The sequence below is a fragment of the Rana temporaria genome, chromosome 13 (assembly GCF_905171775.1).
Source record: "Rana temporaria chromosome 13, aRanTem1.1, whole genome shotgun sequence".
NCBI classification, from domain to species: Eukaryota; Metazoa; Chordata; class Amphibia; order Anura; family Ranidae; genus Rana; species Rana temporaria.
The window spans coordinates 57,583,215-57,601,634 of NC_053501.1; the positions used below are offsets into that span (position 1 = coordinate 57,583,215).

An 18,420-nucleotide genomic window follows, 5' to 3' on the forward strand; every position below is an offset into this window, starting at 1 on the left:
AAAAAACCCTTGCTTCTACAGGAGTTTTGTATTCTGCCTGTAGAAGCAACTCAATGTTATCCTATGTGTTCATACACATTAGGACGTTTATAGACATATTTTTGAGAACAACGTTTAGAGGCAGGAAAAAAAAACCCTTCTCATTCGCGTTTCTGATTGGAGCTCACTGGCTGAAAAAACATAAAACTCTCCTAAACTCGTCGAAACTTTGTACAAAAAATGCTCTATATGGACGTTTTTTTTTTTTTTTTTTAAGATAATTTTATTAGGTTTAAGACAAACCAACAAACAGAAAAACATACAAAAACAAAAAACAAAACAGACAACCTGGTCATATGGACATGTTTTACTCCAAAAAGAGCAGACTTTTTTTAAGCCCAATGTGCATGGAATCTCATTCGAAGCAGTCATGAAGTCTTTATATAACTTATCTTCTGAAAGATCCTTTGTGTATGGCTGAACATTACCCAAATTAACTTATCCTTAAATTGCCTGGTTATATTTTTAAGTACCACAGACTAGAGAATAATGCACATGCCTATATTCTCAACACTCTTGTTCTACTTTCCCTTTAGTTTTCGGACTATCAGAACTACATTGTAAATGGTTGTGTGAAAGATAATCCTACTATGGAACGTTCAATTGCACTCTGCAATGGGATTTCTCAGTGGGTTCAACTGATGGTCTTAAGCCGGCCAACCCCTCAGCTCCGAGCCGAGGTTCTCACTAAGTTCATTCATGTGGCTCAGGTGAGCGTTAACATCTGTAGATTGTGTCATTTTGTTTATTAAAAGATATGCAATCTAATTATCATAGCAGTAAGATCTATATCTTATGGCTTATCCTCACAGAAACTTCATCAGCTGCAAAACTTCAACACTCTGATGGCTGTTATTGGAGGGCTGTGTCATAGTTCCATTTCTAGACTCAAGGAGACCAGTTCTCATGTGTCTCATGATGTCAGCAAGGTAAATACTTCTACGAACACGATATATGCATTGTATCAGAGTAAAAATACTGTGTGCTAAGTTAACCTTTAACCTTAACTTATAAGAGACAGCCATCTCTATCTATCGAACTGCACTAATGTATCATATTTATTTTCATTACATTCACTCTCTGGGTTTTGTGTAGTTCCTACCATTATTTCATGTTAATTTATTGCCACTTCCCTTAGTTTTTGTACCATGCTATTAACAGCCCTTGACACTAGATACTGGGTACTCTACTCCTCAGAGTGTGCCTCAGAAGTGTATTGGGTCTACGTAAAATCCAGTAACAATATGAGGTGTTTATTTATTATTGTTTACTTTTCACCCAAGATTTGCACAACTTTGAAACAAGATTCACACATTTTTCACATAAGATTCAATTAGAAAAAAGTGTGGCTCTTGGATGTAAGTTGTGTACATTTTTGGTGACAATTGTAATAAACACACCTCTAATGCCGCATACACACGATTGGAATTTCTGATGGAAAAAGTCAGACGGAATTTTTGTCATAGGATTTTCCAATCATGTGTGCCCCATCTGAGTTTTTCCTTTGGAAATTCCGATGAACTTAGAGAACATGTTCTCTTTTTTTCCAACGGAAATTCCGTTCGTCTGTATGGAATTTCCAACTGAGAAAAAAACATGCATGCTCAGAATCAAGTCGACAAAGCATTAAACTTTATTTTTCTTGGTTCGTCGTAGTGTTGTACGTCACCGTGTTCTTAGCTTGAACGGAATTCCATCTGAAAAATCTGTCGGAGTTTATCCCGACGGAAAATCCAATCGTGTGTACGCGGCATAAGGGTTTTATAAATCAGGTAGATCAATTTATGCTTTATCTTTTACTTGAGTTTGTTTTTATTGCAGGTCCTTAATGAGATGACAGAGCTGTTGGCCTCCTGCAGAAATTATGATAATTACAGACGAGCATATAATGAATGCAGTAATTTCAAGATACCTATTCTTGGGGTACACCTGAAAGACCTTATCTCTCTATATGCAGCCATGCCAGACTTTCTGGATGAAAAGAAAATTAACGTACCCAAACTGCACTCCATGTACAACCATATTAATGAGCTAATTCAGCTACAAAACATAGCTCCGCCATTAGATGCCAATATGGATCTTGTACATCTGCTCACCGTAAGTTCTGATTTTCAGTGTTTGCTTGTTTAGAGAAAACCATTATACATTTCCCCTGATTGTTTACTGCAGAAGGTAACTTGAATATACTTGGAATATTTTGAACAATCATACATAAACCTTGTATTGACACAGTGCTGCTTGCCCCCACCTCCACTCCCTACTCACAGGATTTGACTGACAGCAACAGGAGCCATTGGCTCCTGTTGCTGCCTTCCTGCCTTCCTGTTCAGTGAGGAGGAAGAGAGAGGAGAGAGCTGCTGCTCTCGGGCACAGCTCTGGTACAAGATCGTGTTCAGGTAAATATTTAGGGGGCTGAGGACAGAAAGTTGTTCATCTTAATACAGAGAATGCATTAAAGTGGAGGTTCACAAAAAAATAATTTTTTAACATTAGATTGAGGCAAATTATGCGAAGCAGAATCGGGTGTTTTGTTTAAAATCAATGCAGTACTTACCGTTTTAGAGATCGATGTTCTCCGCCGCTTCCGGGTATGGGCTGCGGGACTGGGCATTCCTATTTGATTGACAGCCTTCCGACGGTCGCATACAGCGCGTCACGCGTTCCCGAAAGTAGCCGAACGTCGGTGCGCAGGCGCCGTATAGAGCCGCACTCGTGATGCGCTGTATGCGACCGTCGGAAGGCTGTCAATCAAATAGGAACGCCCAGTCCCGAAGATCATACTCGGAAGCGGCGGAGAACATCTATCTCTAAAACGGTAAGTACTGCATTGATTTTAAACAAAACACCCGATTCTGCTTTGCATAATTTGCCTAAATCGAATGTTAAAAAAAAAATTTCGGGTGAACTCCCGATTTAAGGTAAAAAAAAAAAAACTTCTGCCCTTACAACAACTTTAAAAAAAATCACAACTATGGAACAAGAAAAAAATAATATATTCTTACTTTATCGTAAAGCTCTGACCTTCAGTTATGAAGTTACTAGATATAAACCAATAGCTGTAGAAGCCCATTTTCCTGATTGGCCCCTCTACCATACATATATTTCAACAGAATTATTGTAACATTTTCCCCACCCCAGATTTAGTATTAATGCTATATCTCTGGGGAATGAACTATTGCTAAGTTGTTACTTTAATACAATGGGCCTCCAAGTATTTTGCATGGCTATTTACCTGTTGATCCTTGCTAGCACCAGAAGTGGCTGCTTACTGCAATCTCTCCATAGTGATAGCATTTTAGAAACCCTTCGGCTATCTTGGCATACATAGACTGCAGCAGCTGACAGCACGAGTTTTTACTGTCTGTCATACAAATGACATATTATTTTGCTCTAATATATGTAAGGAACATTCTACACTGTATTATATATTTGTACATCAATGTATTTGCAGCTTTCCCTCGACTTGTATTACACAGAGGATGAAATGTATGAGCTGTCATACGCACGGGAGCCTAGGAATCATCGGGCACCAGTAAGTTACCTAAAATTGCAGTATTATTATAACAGGCATAATTCACTTTGTTCCAATCACTGGCAGCTGAAGAAGGGTTAGGGAAGGGAAACAAATCAGTTCATCCTATTTTTACCTATCCTTTCTTAAGTGTCCATCTTTGACTGTCAGCTATTGGTTCCATTCTGGAAGACAGACTGTTTCTGGTGCTGGATATAAAGCGGAGCAGAAGAGGGACAGGATATAAGACACTCTTGCAGGTAGCTTGAGGCCAGCTATACACAGACAGATCTTACACCATCAATGGAGGTGAACTCAGGGAGCCATCAAGACATATGCAAGTTAGTTAACATTTAGATATGACGCATGTACATTGAAAGATCAGTTCTCTTTTCTATGGAAAAAGGAAACAATCAGCGATTTTTCAATGTGGTTCCATTGCCTTAAGAGATGGTTGAATTATAGGATGAGTGGCAAATGTAAAGCAGGCCATACATGAGTAGAAAAATCAACAAAATGTCGAAAGAACAACTGTTTGATTTTGGCATAATTAGTGTGCCCACAGCAACAGACGACGTGCAGGCATGACTGATCAAAACATGTTGGAAATTTTTAACAGAAGGAACGTTTTTCTAATTGTGTATATGGTTATCGTTCATTAAAAAAAAAAAAAAAATAAGTGTAGTGTGTGTGTGTGTGTTTTTCAATTATAGGAAATAAAAAATTTCCTGCAGCCAGGGCTACCTGTAGGGGACAAGCGAAATTGAACATTTTATGTACTGCAGTCTTGTAATCACAACAAGGAATCCAGACAGATGGGGCTGGAAGTGTGTAAAGCAAAGCTATTTAACATAATAAACCCAGTTTAGCCAAGAGAGTCTAAATACATTGCATCACTTCCGAAGATAAAGTAAAAAAAAACAAGTTCTGATACCATTTTGCCATCAGCACAATTGTATAAAAAATTGAGCAACAATTTTGATTTTCGTTCAATAGATTCTTAAAAGATTTAAGTTCACCTTTTCAAAATGTTTTCATTTTTCATTCAGGAGACTGTAAAGCATTGCACCAGCGATCAGCAGATCACTGGTGCTACACAGGTCTTCTGCAGACCTGTCAATGTAAGGCCGCGTACACACAATCGGTCCAAACCGATGAAAACGGACTGAAGGTCTGCTTTCATCTGTCCAAACCGATCGTGTGTGGGCCCCATTGGTCAGTTATCCTTCGGTCAAAAAAATGAGAACTTGCTTTAAAATTGAACCAATGGACGCCTAACTGATAGGTCAAAACCGATCGTTAGTATGCAAAAGCATCGGTTAAAAACCTGTGCATGCTCAGAATCAAGTCGACACATGCTTGGAAGCATTGAACTTCGTTTTTTTCAGCACATCGTTGTGTTTTACGTCACCGCGTTCTGACACGATCGGTTCATTAACCGATGGTGTGTAGGCACATCAGACCATCAGTCAGCTTCATTGGTTAACCGATGAAAACGGTCCTTCGGCCCATTGTCATGGGATGGACTGATCGTGTGTACAAGGCCTAACTGTTTCCTTGTAACTCTTACGAGGAAGCCAATACATGCTGATAGGAAAAATGAATGAACTACCACAGCGCTTTACAACACCTTGATAGTTCATTAGAAAACTACAAGCCGTAAGCCGCAAAGGCTGCCGGACCTTGTTGTTTTCCATTCACAGAGCGCTGTGAATGAGTGACCTGGCCGGGTGGATGGGCATGTTTTTAAAATAAATTTTGATAGCTAGCAGGTGGAGAAGAACCCCTGCTAGCTGGAACAGCGGGGATCATGGAGGTGCGGGGGCCAGTGCATTCATAACATGCTACATGTTATACCCCGAACATGAGTGTAACATGTTATGAAAGGTGAACTTATCCTTTTAAGGCGGTGTGTCTTTAATAACAAGGAGAGAGGGAGCATCACAAACATTGCATGAAAGTAATTCATAGAGTATCTAACAAAACCAGATTGCAGTTGCGACCTTCCAGCACACACGTGTTTCGTCTTTTGTCCTATTGTCCCAAGCTGCAATATGATATGGTTAGATAACCGTTTCTTTTTGAGGTCAGCTAGCAATTAGGATATGAGCTTCTCTGCATGCATTCAAACTGCTACTTATACAACACTCATTACTTGCATAAGCAAATATGTTAGTTTTAATAAATTTAAGTACAGAACTGTTTAGCCTACATTTTCATTGGCGAGTGTAGGTATAAATATATAGAAGGACAAGCTTGTATCAGATTCTGTACAGAGAGACAAACTGGCAGCACAATACTTAATTACATCTTTCTTTTTCCTTAGATTTTGCCATTAACTTCCCTTTAAGAACCTAAAACACTCAGCTTACTTGGCTGTGACCTAGAACACAATTCCATATGTGGTGGGAACGGTTTCTGTGAAAGCTGAAAATTAAGTCTAGTCAGAGTGTAAAAGAAGACGTATAAATAGCAGCGCCACCTCACCTACAAACACGTGTATTATCTGAGAATACTAGATGCGGATTGCAGTCGTGACACTAGCTGTGAAGAGCAAAGTGTTCTGTGAAATAGCTCCCAAACTTACAGCTCGGTTCTAATGTTAATCACTGCCTCCACATAATGGTAGGGATAGGTATTGTGCTCCATCCACTGGTGGGAAGAGAACACAGGCAGCACTTGCTTAGGAAATATTGTCAGGGTACCCCTGGCAATGCAGAGCCCTGTCCATCTCACCCAGGAGCTCAGGGTCCACTGTTTCATGGTTTTCTCTGTATGGTTATCTTACCCTTCTGCTCCTAATTTGATCCAGCCATATGGCTTCTGGAATAGCGGGGCCTGAGAATAGGGATCTGACTGCTCTAAAGAGAGGCATTGATGATCCACACTGAAATGGGAGCCCACTGTCAGGCCTACCTCATCCCAAGGCCATGCCCTTATTTATTGTAATGTTAACAGTAGGCCATTGTAGCAGCAGCACCCCGACTGCACATGCAATCTGCCCGACAGTTGATTTGGACTTCAGGTGGTGTTTTTCTGCATTGGTGTTCTTGTCTTAGAATATCAGTCTACTCACTGTCAGTTGCTTTGGATCTAGACAGAATTATTTTACTTTGCATTATTAGTTATTAATATTACAGTGCCAGTTTCACAATATGGACTAGGAAATGTTGTATAACAACTGATGAAACATTGTCTGTTTTTTTTGTGTACAGCCCGTTACACCCTGTAAGCCTCCAGTTGTTGCAGATTGGGCATCTGGTGTCTCTCCTAAACCCGACCCAAAAACCATCAGCAAACATGTGCAAAGGATGGTGGATGTAAGTAAGATTTTAAAATATTTGTCCAATGTTAATTTCTGTTTCAGAAGAGTTTCAGAAGAGTTTTCCGATCAGGCCCACCTGTCTGTTTTTTAGGCAGACTTGATTGGAAGCTCCATGCAGGTCTATGGGCAGGTGGATGTAAACAGTCTTCTACCTACCTCCAAGTCCATCCTGGTCTGGAACAAAAAACTGCAAAAGGACTGCATTTTTTATTTTATTTTTCATTTTTCTAGACCTAAATGTTACAGATCAGAGGTAGCCTGATGTAATCAGACACACATCCATTTACATCTGGTCGTCCATAGAGCTATCACAGGTTCGCAACAGTCTGCTGTCAAAATGCAGCGAAAACTGACATTTGTCCTGTCCTGCTCTGTTTTAGAAGGAAATCTGCTGTTGGAGCAGAGTGTTCCTGTATGGAAGCGGCCCAACTGTGTTTTTGTAATCTATATTTATCCAGCACAGCATACTTACAATGTGTGGATTTAAACATCTGATATTTGTTGTTATTTTACATTCACAATGAGTTTATTCTAAATGCGCTTTGGATAATGGATATTCTTTCCCTTTCAGTCGGTGTTTAAGAATTATGATCTGGATCAAGATGGATATATATCTCAAGAAGAGTTTGAGAAAATAGCAGCCAGCTTCCCATTCTCTTTCTGTGTGTTGGATAAAGACAGGTGAGCAGTGCAAAGGAACATCTAGAAAAAAAAATTGTAAGCAAATAAGACAAACAAAAGTTCTACCATATGTGCTATGCACTTTATCGTTGGTAAAATATCACACCAACTCACATTGAAAGTTCAGTTTATTTTTTATATGTTTATATAAAACTATGAAGGTTCAGTTGTGTAGAAAAGCCGATTTCTATAGGGAACTAAGGTCCCTTTCACACAGGCGGACCGTTCAGGTTTTTTAGGCGGACCTGAACAGGAGCTCCGTGCACCTCTATGGAGCCACGGATGTCAGCGGTGACATGCCCACTGACATCCGACCCGTTCCGATCCGCCAAAGTGGGACGGAGGAAAACCCTACTTTTCTATCCATCTGGCGGATGGGATCGGATGACAACGGACTCTACGGTCCGTTGTCATCCGATCCCCTGTAGGGGAGAGTGGTGCTCTGTCATCTGCCTGCTCAACGGGGATCGACCCCCGCTGAGCAAAGCGGAGCCCGCACATGGACAGCCCCGTGTGAAAGGGCCTTTATGCTGGCTCGCTCCCTGCAACTATAAACAGACAACGGGACTTGGGCCCCCCTCCCTTGTTACTGGCGTCAATTGACTTTGATTGACAGCAGTGGGATCCAATGGCTCCTGCTGCCTCAGCAAAGCCAGTGAGACCAGGAATTGAGAGGAGAAATGAGCTGCAGATGGGCACATAACTGGATTGAATGAGGGCTCAAGTAAGTAGTAGGGGGGGTGAGGGGATACTGACGCCTAAAAAAAATTCACTTAATACAAGGAATGCATTAGCTTAAAACATGTTTAGGCTTTATAACCACTTTAATGTTAGAAGATTTTCCAAATGAAATCCAGGGACATCCTACTGACCATCCCCACACCACACTCTCAATTGTAGACATACTCTTAAACATTTGCCCCCATCCAGCATAATTTTTGAGTTTTGGCCTTCAGAAAGAAGCTTAAAGTGGAGTTCCACCCATAAATATAACATTACATCAGTAGTTTTAAAAAAATGTCATTAGTCCTTTACGAATTTTTTTTTTTTTTTAGATGCCTTTAAAGTGTTGTTGCTAGGCAGAATAGTTAATCTTCCCACTTCCTGCACCTAGGTGCTTAATGCACCGCACAGACTCCTGGGAATGTAGTGGGTGTAACTTTCCAGGAGTCTGTGCACTCCCCAGTCTCAAAGAATCATGTGACTTGGACAGCACAGGTGCTGAAACCTGATCTGACACTGCTTGTGCAGCACTGAGCATGTGCGAGATCTGCAAGGCTGAAATCCAGGAAGTCATACAGTCTGGCTTCATGATGCCCACACTTAAGATGGCCCCAGTCAATTTCTATTTTATAAAGTGTCTAAATGCTGTAACAACCTAACAAAACGGACCTTAGTTTACAGACTAACTTTACTAGAATACATTAAGCTTGTGTATTACAGGGGTATTTATATTTAAAAAGTGAAATTGTGGCCGGAACTCCGCTTTAAGACCCATCTCTTCTGAAGGCACAGGCGGACACTGGCTGCAAAAGAGCCTTGAGGCGATTTAGTTTGCGTTTGTAGCGCTATACAAGTTACTCATTCATTCATTCAGTTGCCAAAACCCAGACATTACAAACTTTACACTCTGGGGATATTTGTTTGCCGGGGGCCAGACCCCTCACCACAGGGGCTGTCCCCAGCAAAGGGAGACAAATGGCAACCTTAATTAACAAAAAAGTTTCCTAATTGGTTGCTGCACATTTCACACCATCATTGCTCTCTTCATTTCCATGTTCAGTAATGTAAGCACTGAATTAGATCTAACCACCCTCATATTGTATTTTACACTGTGTTTTTTTTTTTTTGGCATTTAAAAATAGCAGCATGAATATTACTATTATTTTTTTGTAATCTGATGTGGTTTTTGTGAAGGCTTATAATGCTCCTACATAATTGCCCTTTTCCGAAGCACATTAACACCTAATGTCAGTGCTGTATTTAGTTTGGTACTGCCATTTCTAACCCTGCTGCCTAGGCACTGACCCACCAGTGTGATTATAGTACCTATCGTCCTGATAAAAGTATCCTCACTGCAGGGCACTGTAATACAGATGTCAGGCTTTGGGGGGGGGCTTCCTGTCCAAACCTTGGCTCTAATTTGCTCCCCAGTCCTCCACATATCTGTGCTTGAGCTTCTGCATCCTAGGAAATGTCATCTAGGAATTAGTACAAGGCCTGGTACTAGGCCAGGGAATTTGTACACGGCCTCACTATTTACACCTGTGTTGGCTGGTCATTTTTTAAATTGATAATCTATTTAATGCTTTTCTTTTTTTTTACCTACAGGGATGGACAGATCAGCAGACAAGAAATCACTGCATACTTTATGAGGGCAAGCTCCATATGCTCCAAACTTGGCTTGGGATTTAATCACAACTTCCAAGAGACCACCTACCTGCGCCCAACTTTCTGTGACAACTGTGCTGGCTTTGTAAGTAGTGAAATCATAAAGACCCAACAGATCATACTGGCTAAGAAATTAGCATACCTACCTTGAAACTTTAAGTTCAGTTTTCACCAGAGGCTATCTTTATGGAAAATGTATGTGTGGGTTTCCTGATAGTGCTCCAGTTTCCTGCCTAGAAATGTAGGTCTTTGACAAAACAAGGCCCTATTGTGTGCAGGTGTGTATGACTGTGGTTGAACTTTAGGCTGTAAGCTATTTTTGGGCAATGACTGAGATGAATGGTTATGTGTAAAATGTATAATATGATGGCTCTTGTTCAATTTATTCTAGACCAGGGGTCTCCAAACAGTGGCCTGGGGGCCAGATGCGGCCCTTTGCTTGCCCTTATCTGGCCTTTGGTGCACTATTATGAGACACTATTCTGCCCTCTGACACCAAAAAGGGAGCATAATTCATGCCACTGGCACCAACAATGGGGCACAATTCCTCCCCCTAGTATCAAAGATGGGGCGCTGTTTACTCCCAATAATGTCTGGTAAATTTTAAATTCAGGCTTGCCCCAGTCTGGCCCCCCTAAAGTATGAAGCACAGTAAACTGGCCCTTTGTTTAGAAAGTTTGGAGACCCCTGTTCTAGACCATATGGATTTCAGGCAGAAAGTAGATGCTTTTTAAATATTAGTGATATTGTTAGCTGCCGAACATATCCAGCAAGAGTGGCAGCAAAGGCAACCTCTGTCTGTTATTGGCCAAGTTTCCTGTAAAATAGAATGTCTCTACCATGCAGTCTTTGGATTATTTGAGCAGAAAGGCACTTAGGGCTAGATTCACAGCAGAGATACGACGGAGTATCTCAGATACTCCGTCGTATCTCTCAGAGTATCTATGCGACTGATTCATAGAATCAGTTACGCATAGTTAGCCCTAAGATCCGACAGGTGTAATTGTTTTACACTGTCGGATCTTAGGATGCAATACCACGGCCGCCGCTGGGGGGAGTTTGCGTCGTAAACCAGTGTCGGGTATGCAAATTAGCAGTTACGGCGATCCACGGCGGTTTTTCGCGTTCGCTACGTTGCTGCTAGTCTAGTTTCCCGTCAAAAGGGAGCATGCGCAGTAGGTCTGGCGCGGGAGCGTGCCTAATTTAAATGGCACACGCCCCTTTGAATTACGCGGGCTTACGCCGGAGGAAGTTTTCTCGCAAGTGCTTGGTGAATCAGGCACTTGCGATGAAAACTGGCGGCGGTGTAACGTATCTACGATACGTTACGCCGCCGCGATTCTATGTGAATCTGGGCCTTAATGTGTGTGTGTGTGTGTGTGTGTGTGTGTTATGGAGGGGCAGAACACCCAAAAATCCCTACTTACAAAGTCCAAGGTTTGTGTCAGGGTAGTCCCAGTTATATACTGAACATTTACATCCTGGACCTGGAGCTACAAGGTTTCAGTGCTAACCATTGCATCTACATGAATGTCAGAAGGTTTACTGTATCACATTACCCATTGAATGCCCTACTAATTCACTCATTACTAAAGTTAAATTCAATTTAATGATAGAAGAGTATAAGGATTTTCCATAGTAAACATTTTCAGACAAAATATCTGTTAATATTTGTAAGACAATGAATAATACTATTTAATTGATGCCTTTGCTGAAGTGTGGTACTGTATATGCTTTATTTTTCAGCTCTGGGGCGTGATCAAGCAAGGATATCGCTGCAAAGGTAAATACTATAGAAGAAGAATTATCACAGAAGTCCATACAAGGGGGGATAACAGTTCACCTCATTTCTCAGTAGTGTTATCACCAGCAGCTGGTTGAATTATTTAGCATATCCACAGGGTACCTCCTGCCCACTGCTCAGGTTCACTGAATCCTATCAGCAGTTGTCCTTTAGTGTGCACAACCATTTGTCTGTTTTGACAGTGCAAAACATTTGAATATGAGTTACTTTGGGGAAAAAACTAAGTGCTTGTCCACATTTTAGGACTACTGCTTACACGTGACCTAACCTGCATATTTCTTTTCTGCTATTTTGTGCACAGACTGTGGGATGAATTGCCATAAACAATGTAAGGAGCTGGTGGTGTTTGAATGTAAGAAGAGAACTAAAAGCTCCACTGAAGACTGCAGTCTATCTCAAGATGCTACCGCCTCTGACATTTCATCGGCCAGTGGCAAAGAGTCAACAAATGGTAAGTAAGTGATTGCTATAATGCATTCAAGATGATGTACAAACTGTTAGGCCCCGTACACACGTTCGAGGAACTCGACGTGCCAAACACATCGAGTTCCTCGTCGAGTTCTGTGTTGAAGCCGCCGAGGAACTCGGCGGGCCAACTTTCCTCATTGAACGAGGAAATAGAGAACATGTTCTCTATTTGGCCCGACGAGATCCTCGTCGGCTTCCTCGGTGAAAAGTGTACACACGACCGTGTTTCTCGGCAGAATCCAGCTCCGATCGAGTTTCTGGCTGAATTCTGCCGAGAAACTCGGTCGTGTGTACGGGGCCTCAGTGTGAGCAGCTGTGCTTTGTGTAGGTTAGGTAGCACACAATTGGGAAAACACAGGGCTAAACAGTCTGTGCAGATGATGTGCAAAGAGCAGTTAACCAGAGGAAGCAATCAGATTACATAGCTGATCAATGAGAAATTATTGTATTCACACCTGCTAGATGAAAATACATATTGAACATTGCTCTTTACTCTTCCTTACTAATTAAATGTGACAAACTTCCAGAATTGTAGGGCCAGATTCAGAAAGATCAGCGGATCTTTCTGCTGGCGTAACGTATCCCCGATACGTTACGCCGCTGTAACTTTGGGCGCAAGTTCTGTATTCAGAAAGAACTTGCGCCCTTATTTACGGCGGCGTAACGTAGGTGTTGCGGCGTAAGGCCGCGTAATTCAAATGGGGATGTTGGGGGCGTGTTTTATTTAAATTTGACTTGAGACCGCGGTTTTTACGGTTCTTTTGAACGGCGCATGCACCGTCCGTAAAATATCCCAGTGTGCATTGCTCCAAATTACGTCGCAAGGACGTATTGGATTTGATGTGAACGTAAATGACGTACAGCCGTATTCGCGAACGACTTGCGCAAACGACGTAAAAAATTCAAAATTCGACGCGGGAACGATGGCCATACTTAACATTGAGTACGCCTCATAATAGCAGGGGTAACTATACGCCGGAAAAAGCCGAACGCAAACGACGTAAAAAAATGCGCCGGACGTACGTTCGTGGATCGCCGTAACTGGCTAATTTGCATACTTGACGCGGAATTCGACGGAAACGCCACCTAGCGGCCGGCGGAAAAAATGCATCTACGATCCGACGGCGTACTAAGACGTACGCCTGTCGGATCGATCCCAGATGCAGTCGTATCTTGTTTTGTAGATACAAAACAAAGATACGACGTGGGAAATTTAAAATTACGCGGCGTATCAAGAGATACGCCGGCGTAATTCTTTTGTGAATCTGGCCCGTAGTGTTCATGTAATCACAAGTGTTTTCCATGCTTGCCCTCTAGTGGCTTTATCACTTTAGCACACCAAGGAAATGCTGCAGATAAATGTAGACCGTTTTTTTGTGAAAGTTGATCTTTGTAACCTTGCTCTCAATATACTAATTACTGAATTTTCTCTAAAGATTAGAGCAGAGGCACACACTGTACAGAGTTGCCTTTCCACTTGCTTGCAAAGTACCTTCCGCAGCACAAATTGTAAACTGAGACTTCTGTGTTTTTATTTTTGTTTGTTTATTTGTAAATACTAAAAGCAGGTTTTAATTGGTTCTTGGTCCATTTATGTTGCTAATTTTGGGTTTTACCTTCCAAAATTGTGCAGCTGAAGAGGACCCTTTCCCTTTCACAAATGGTGAAGACAGTGAGCACACAGAGGTCGGCAAAGACAGGACATTCATGCTGATGGGAAGCTCCAGTCATAAAATCTCTTTACGAATGCAACCAACAATGAGACACCGGAGCACGCAGACCGAAGACGCTCCTTCCAGTCCCTCCTTACAGGTTACCTCTCCTCATAAGATTCGAACACCAGATGGCGGTCCTAGTCCGCTTTTAATTAGGAAGCGAGCATATGCCAAGTGGGAAAATAAAGATTCTGTCCGTAAAGCCAGAGAGGAGAGACGAATATCTAAACAAACAACACAAGAACTGGAAAAGGTAACCAGTATATATTCATAAAACCTTATTACTACTTTAATACAGGGAACTTATACACACTTCCTGCCCAGACCAGTTTTCAGCTTTCAGTGCTCTTGCATTTTGAATGCCAATTACTCAGTCGTGCAACATGTACCCAAACAAAATGTTTATAAAAAAAAAAAAATCCACACAAATAGAGCTTTCTTTTGGTGGTATTTAATCACCACTGTTTTTCTTTTTATTTTTGCGACATAAGTGAAATTAGAGCAAAAAAATTGTGATAACATTTTGCAAATTGGTAATTTTTGTCCATAAATTTGGGCCAAAATGTATACTGCTACATATATTTGGTAAAAATAACCCAACTAAGTGTATATTAAGTTAGAGTCTACAAGCTATGGTGCAAATCATTGAAAATTGATCACACCTGATGCACTGATAGCCTTTTTCATTTATTGAGGCTCTGAAATGTCAGAAAAGTACAAATACCCCTCAAATGACCCCTTTTTGAAAATTAGACAGTCCAAGGTATTTAGTAAGAGGCGTGGCAAGTTTTTTGAAGTTGTAATTTTTCCCACAATTCTTGGGAAAATGAAAACAAATATTATTTTATTTTTATTTTTTTTCTACACAAAATTGTAATTTCTCACACACAGCATATGTATACTTCCAATTACACCCCAAAATATGTACTGCTACTCCTCCCGAGTATGGCGATACCACATGTGTGAGACTTTTACACAGCCTGGCCACATACAAAGGACCAACATGTAGGGAGCAATGTCAGGCGTAAGTTCACCTTACAGATTTTTTTTGAACTTACACTTTAAGTTGTGGATAGCATAGGGAAGGGTTAACAAGCCATACGGTTATGTGAGATTGCTGACAGGTCTGCTGTACAGTAGGTGGCAGCATGCAGTGAGCAACAAGATGACGTCAGGCTGACTCTGTTCTGAAGTATGAGTTGTATGTAAGACAGATGTTTGTAACTCGGGGGCTGCTTGTATTTAATTACCAAAAGTGTTATACTCCATCCAACTTCTAAATGATTGAATTTGTTTTTTTAAAGGCCAATAAAAGGGAAAAGTAGTGGTTGAAAAAAAACACCAGTCATTTTTGGCATTTGAATCCTTCATGGTTTGCATAACAGGCAATGTGACAGGGGGGGTCCTTAGCCTATCTACTTTTTATTAAAAGATGTCTCTCTTCCTGATCTCGGAGAGTTGAGTGTACAACCTAAAAGATCGGCAGACACAGGCAAAACGGGTTTCTGCAGCCCTTCTGGAACTAAACATACTGCCAGTTCATACATTTGGGCTGTCCATGTCCTCCGGGGAATGCTGGGATTTGCAGTTGTCCAAAAGCTGGAGGTCTCTAGCTTGCTAATCACGGTTGTGATGGTCTATTTAAAAAAATCCGCACATGCCTAACAGTTCTTCCTAAAATCTGGCCATGTCGCCAAGTGATCTAGGCCAGTGGTTCTCAGCCTCAGTCCTCATGTACCCCCAACAGGCCATGTTTGCAGGCTTTCCTTTTATCTTGCACAGGTGCTTTAAATCCTAGTCAATGGCTTGGTATTTTGGACAGCTATTTTATCTAAGAGAAATTCCCAAAACATGACCTGTCAGGGGTACTTGAGGACTTGGGTTGAGAACCACTAATTTAGGCCAATCCTAGTTTATTGTTCATGATATCAATTTTGTTGCTTCTGAGACCAATCAATACCATAAACAATGTCACATGAAGTGCAAAGTAAGCAGCAGTGCTGTAGAGATCCTGAAATATGTCCCTAGGGTGCGGTACTGCGGTTTGCAAGACTAATGTTCTATTTTTGCTCTTCACAACAGGAAAAATCCCTGTTAAAGGACGAGAACACAAACCTGAAGACCCAGCTTAAAGATGCCCAGAGAAGAATGGAGGCTTTGCGAACAGAGCTTAGAAAGTATGTCATGGACAATGAGACTGTTGGGAAAGGATCATAGGTACAGGGACTGCTGGAAAGCCTATTGCCACGGACTGTACAGATACAGGCCATTATTCTGCTAATGAGCATGATGGACTCGATGTCCACAGCCGGACGGTAGAAACTGGGTGCTCGCCAGTTGCACAGTGGAACACACCAGGGGTTCTGCAGGTTGAAGAAATACGGTGTACACCTTACTTCCATGAAGGTTAATTATATGTATACCTGTTCTAAGACTCTACTACATGCAATCTTAAGGATCCTCCCCTTAATACATCACATTTCATGGTGTAGTTATGGAGTGTCTATCAGTAGTTGAAGGTGTGTAAATATAACCTTTGTCTAGCTAGTTTATTTAGTAAGGATGAGCACATTGGTGATGTCAGTGTACAATGTATGTAGCGTTCTCCTTTCCTTACCTGACTGGCATGTCGAAACAGAACAAACCTGCAGCAATGAACATAGAATGTCATTATGGTTCAGAACTCAAGGCTAAACAAAGCAGCTTGGTTTTATATTGGCTGCTCTGCTTCTGCTGTTTTTCAAGACCAAATGCAATTCTACATGGTAAGATGTCTCAGGCTATGCTGTGACAATGACACATTTCTAGAGAAGCTTGGAAGAAAACAAATGTGGCCGTAGTGAAGATCACTGCAGCTTCACTAAAACCAGTAAGCATCAACCACAGGTTGAAATATGCAAAAAGTGTGGAGGTGTTTGAACCCGCCGGATTTGTAGTGCTGTCCGGGGGTTCCGGTAAAGAAAATGTCTCTATACTTCCTCTGCTGACCATGTTTTACCAGACAGGAAGTAAGGGAAACCTTCAATAGCGACACAAACAGAAATAAATATACTTTTATTAGTAGAGTAGGGGAAGCTAGAACCAATGTCTTTTTCTAGCTTTTAATATTCCTGTTATAAAAAGTTTCCCTTAGTTCCTGTCTGGTAAAAATTGTTGTCAGCAGGGCAGGTAATGAGGTTTAATCGCTCTGACAGAGCCTGGGATAGCAGTAAAAACCTGACTGGAGATCTAAACATCCCTCAGTATTTTTAAAACATTAAAAAGGTGTTGGCTTGACTTACACAATAACATTTACAGACAAATCGGGAACGGCGGCAGAAATTAAAATGACGGTTTTAAAGCAAAGGTCATATTGTCAGTAACCCAATACAGTACAAGCAAGTGCTGCTTTATGCCTTTTATGGGCTATAAATGGCTAATAACACAGAACAATCCAAAGGACAGTAAAACAATGTCAAATATCTGTCTTTGTACAATATGGGAACTTTTTTACGTTTATTTGTGAATACTACTGGTGGCTCTTTTACATAAAGTATCTATTTAGGTTTAATGGTCTTTTATAAAAGGAACGTTTATTGAGAACAACTTGGAGTCTAGTGGCTGATGACTGAAAATGATATTTGCTTTGCTCATGCTGGCTGATCAGCTTTAATACCTTGGTCACTGACCAAACTCAGAAATTACTGAAGCCGGCAGGTCAGTAGAACACCCAGATTCAGCATTTTTCTCTCAGGAAAGGTTTACTTTAGGTTTATGATATCTGACATTATTCTGAGATGTGTAAGATCATTCAGAATGAATTGACCGGTGCAATTGACCTCCTTCTGACCTGCTTTAAGCAGAATTTGCATTCCTATAGATTGATAGAAATACAAAACCAGCTTGAAGCAAAGAAAAGAATATTCCATTGGCTCTTAAGCTGAGATCTACTGAAAAGAAAATTGTAGTATGGAACTATAAGTTACCTGTGCTCCTCCAGGGCTTTGAATGGGAGATCCATCAGCTGGTCTCTTGGACCAGTTTTCTAATCAAGGTTATTACTATTGTATTTAGGCTTTCTTCCTGCCTGGCCAAATTTTTCACGATGTGGGGAATACAAAGAGCAGACGTTTGACTACCTCGTTTGACAATGGCAACTTGGGTGTGAAGATGGTGTTTAGCAGATGACCCTTTCCTCTAAGACAACAATGTTAAAGTGACTCTGTCATAGAAGTACAGGAGTTGCCATTGTTGGCCCCTTTTAAAAATGCTGGTTGGCAGGCTGTATCTGACTTAAAGTGGAGGTTCACCCAAAAACTAAATTTTTAACATTAGATTGAGGCTCATTTTGTCAAGGGGAATCGGGTGTTTTTTTTTAAATCGAAGCAGTACTTACCGTCGGAAGCCTGTCAATCAAATAGGAACGCCCAGTCCTGAAGACCATACCCGGAAGCGGCGGAGAAGATCTATCTCTAAAACGGAAAGGACTGCTTCAATTTAAAAAAAA

General features: G+C 41.2%; 1 protein-coding gene across 2 annotated transcripts in view; it reads left to right on the top strand.

Annotated features, from left to right (window-relative positions):
- Nucleotides 1-17,484, top strand: part of RASGRP1 (RAS guanyl releasing protein 1) — a 92,797-nt gene extending 75,313 nt beyond the window's left edge. For both annotated transcript variants that reach the window (XM_040332844.1, XM_040332845.1), the window contains exons 7-17: nt 576-749; nt 852-968; nt 1,861-2,136; nt 3,491-3,571; nt 6,766-6,870; nt 7,447-7,556; nt 9,888-10,032; nt 11,694-11,730; nt 12,053-12,202; nt 13,853-14,187; nt 16,017-17,484. In XM_040332844.1, coding sequence (XP_040188778.1) covers nt 576-749; nt 852-968; nt 1,861-2,136; nt 3,491-3,571; nt 6,766-6,870; nt 7,447-7,556; nt 9,888-10,032; nt 11,694-11,730; nt 12,053-12,202; nt 13,853-14,187; nt 16,017-16,151 — 1,665 coding nt within the window. In that variant the 3' untranslated portion in view covers nt 16,152-17,484. The remainder of the gene's footprint in view (nt 1-575; nt 750-851; nt 969-1,860; nt 2,137-3,490; nt 3,572-6,765; nt 6,871-7,446; nt 7,557-9,887; nt 10,033-11,693; nt 11,731-12,052; nt 12,203-13,852; nt 14,188-16,016) is intronic.
- Nucleotides 17,485-18,420: the final 936 nt, after the last annotated feature.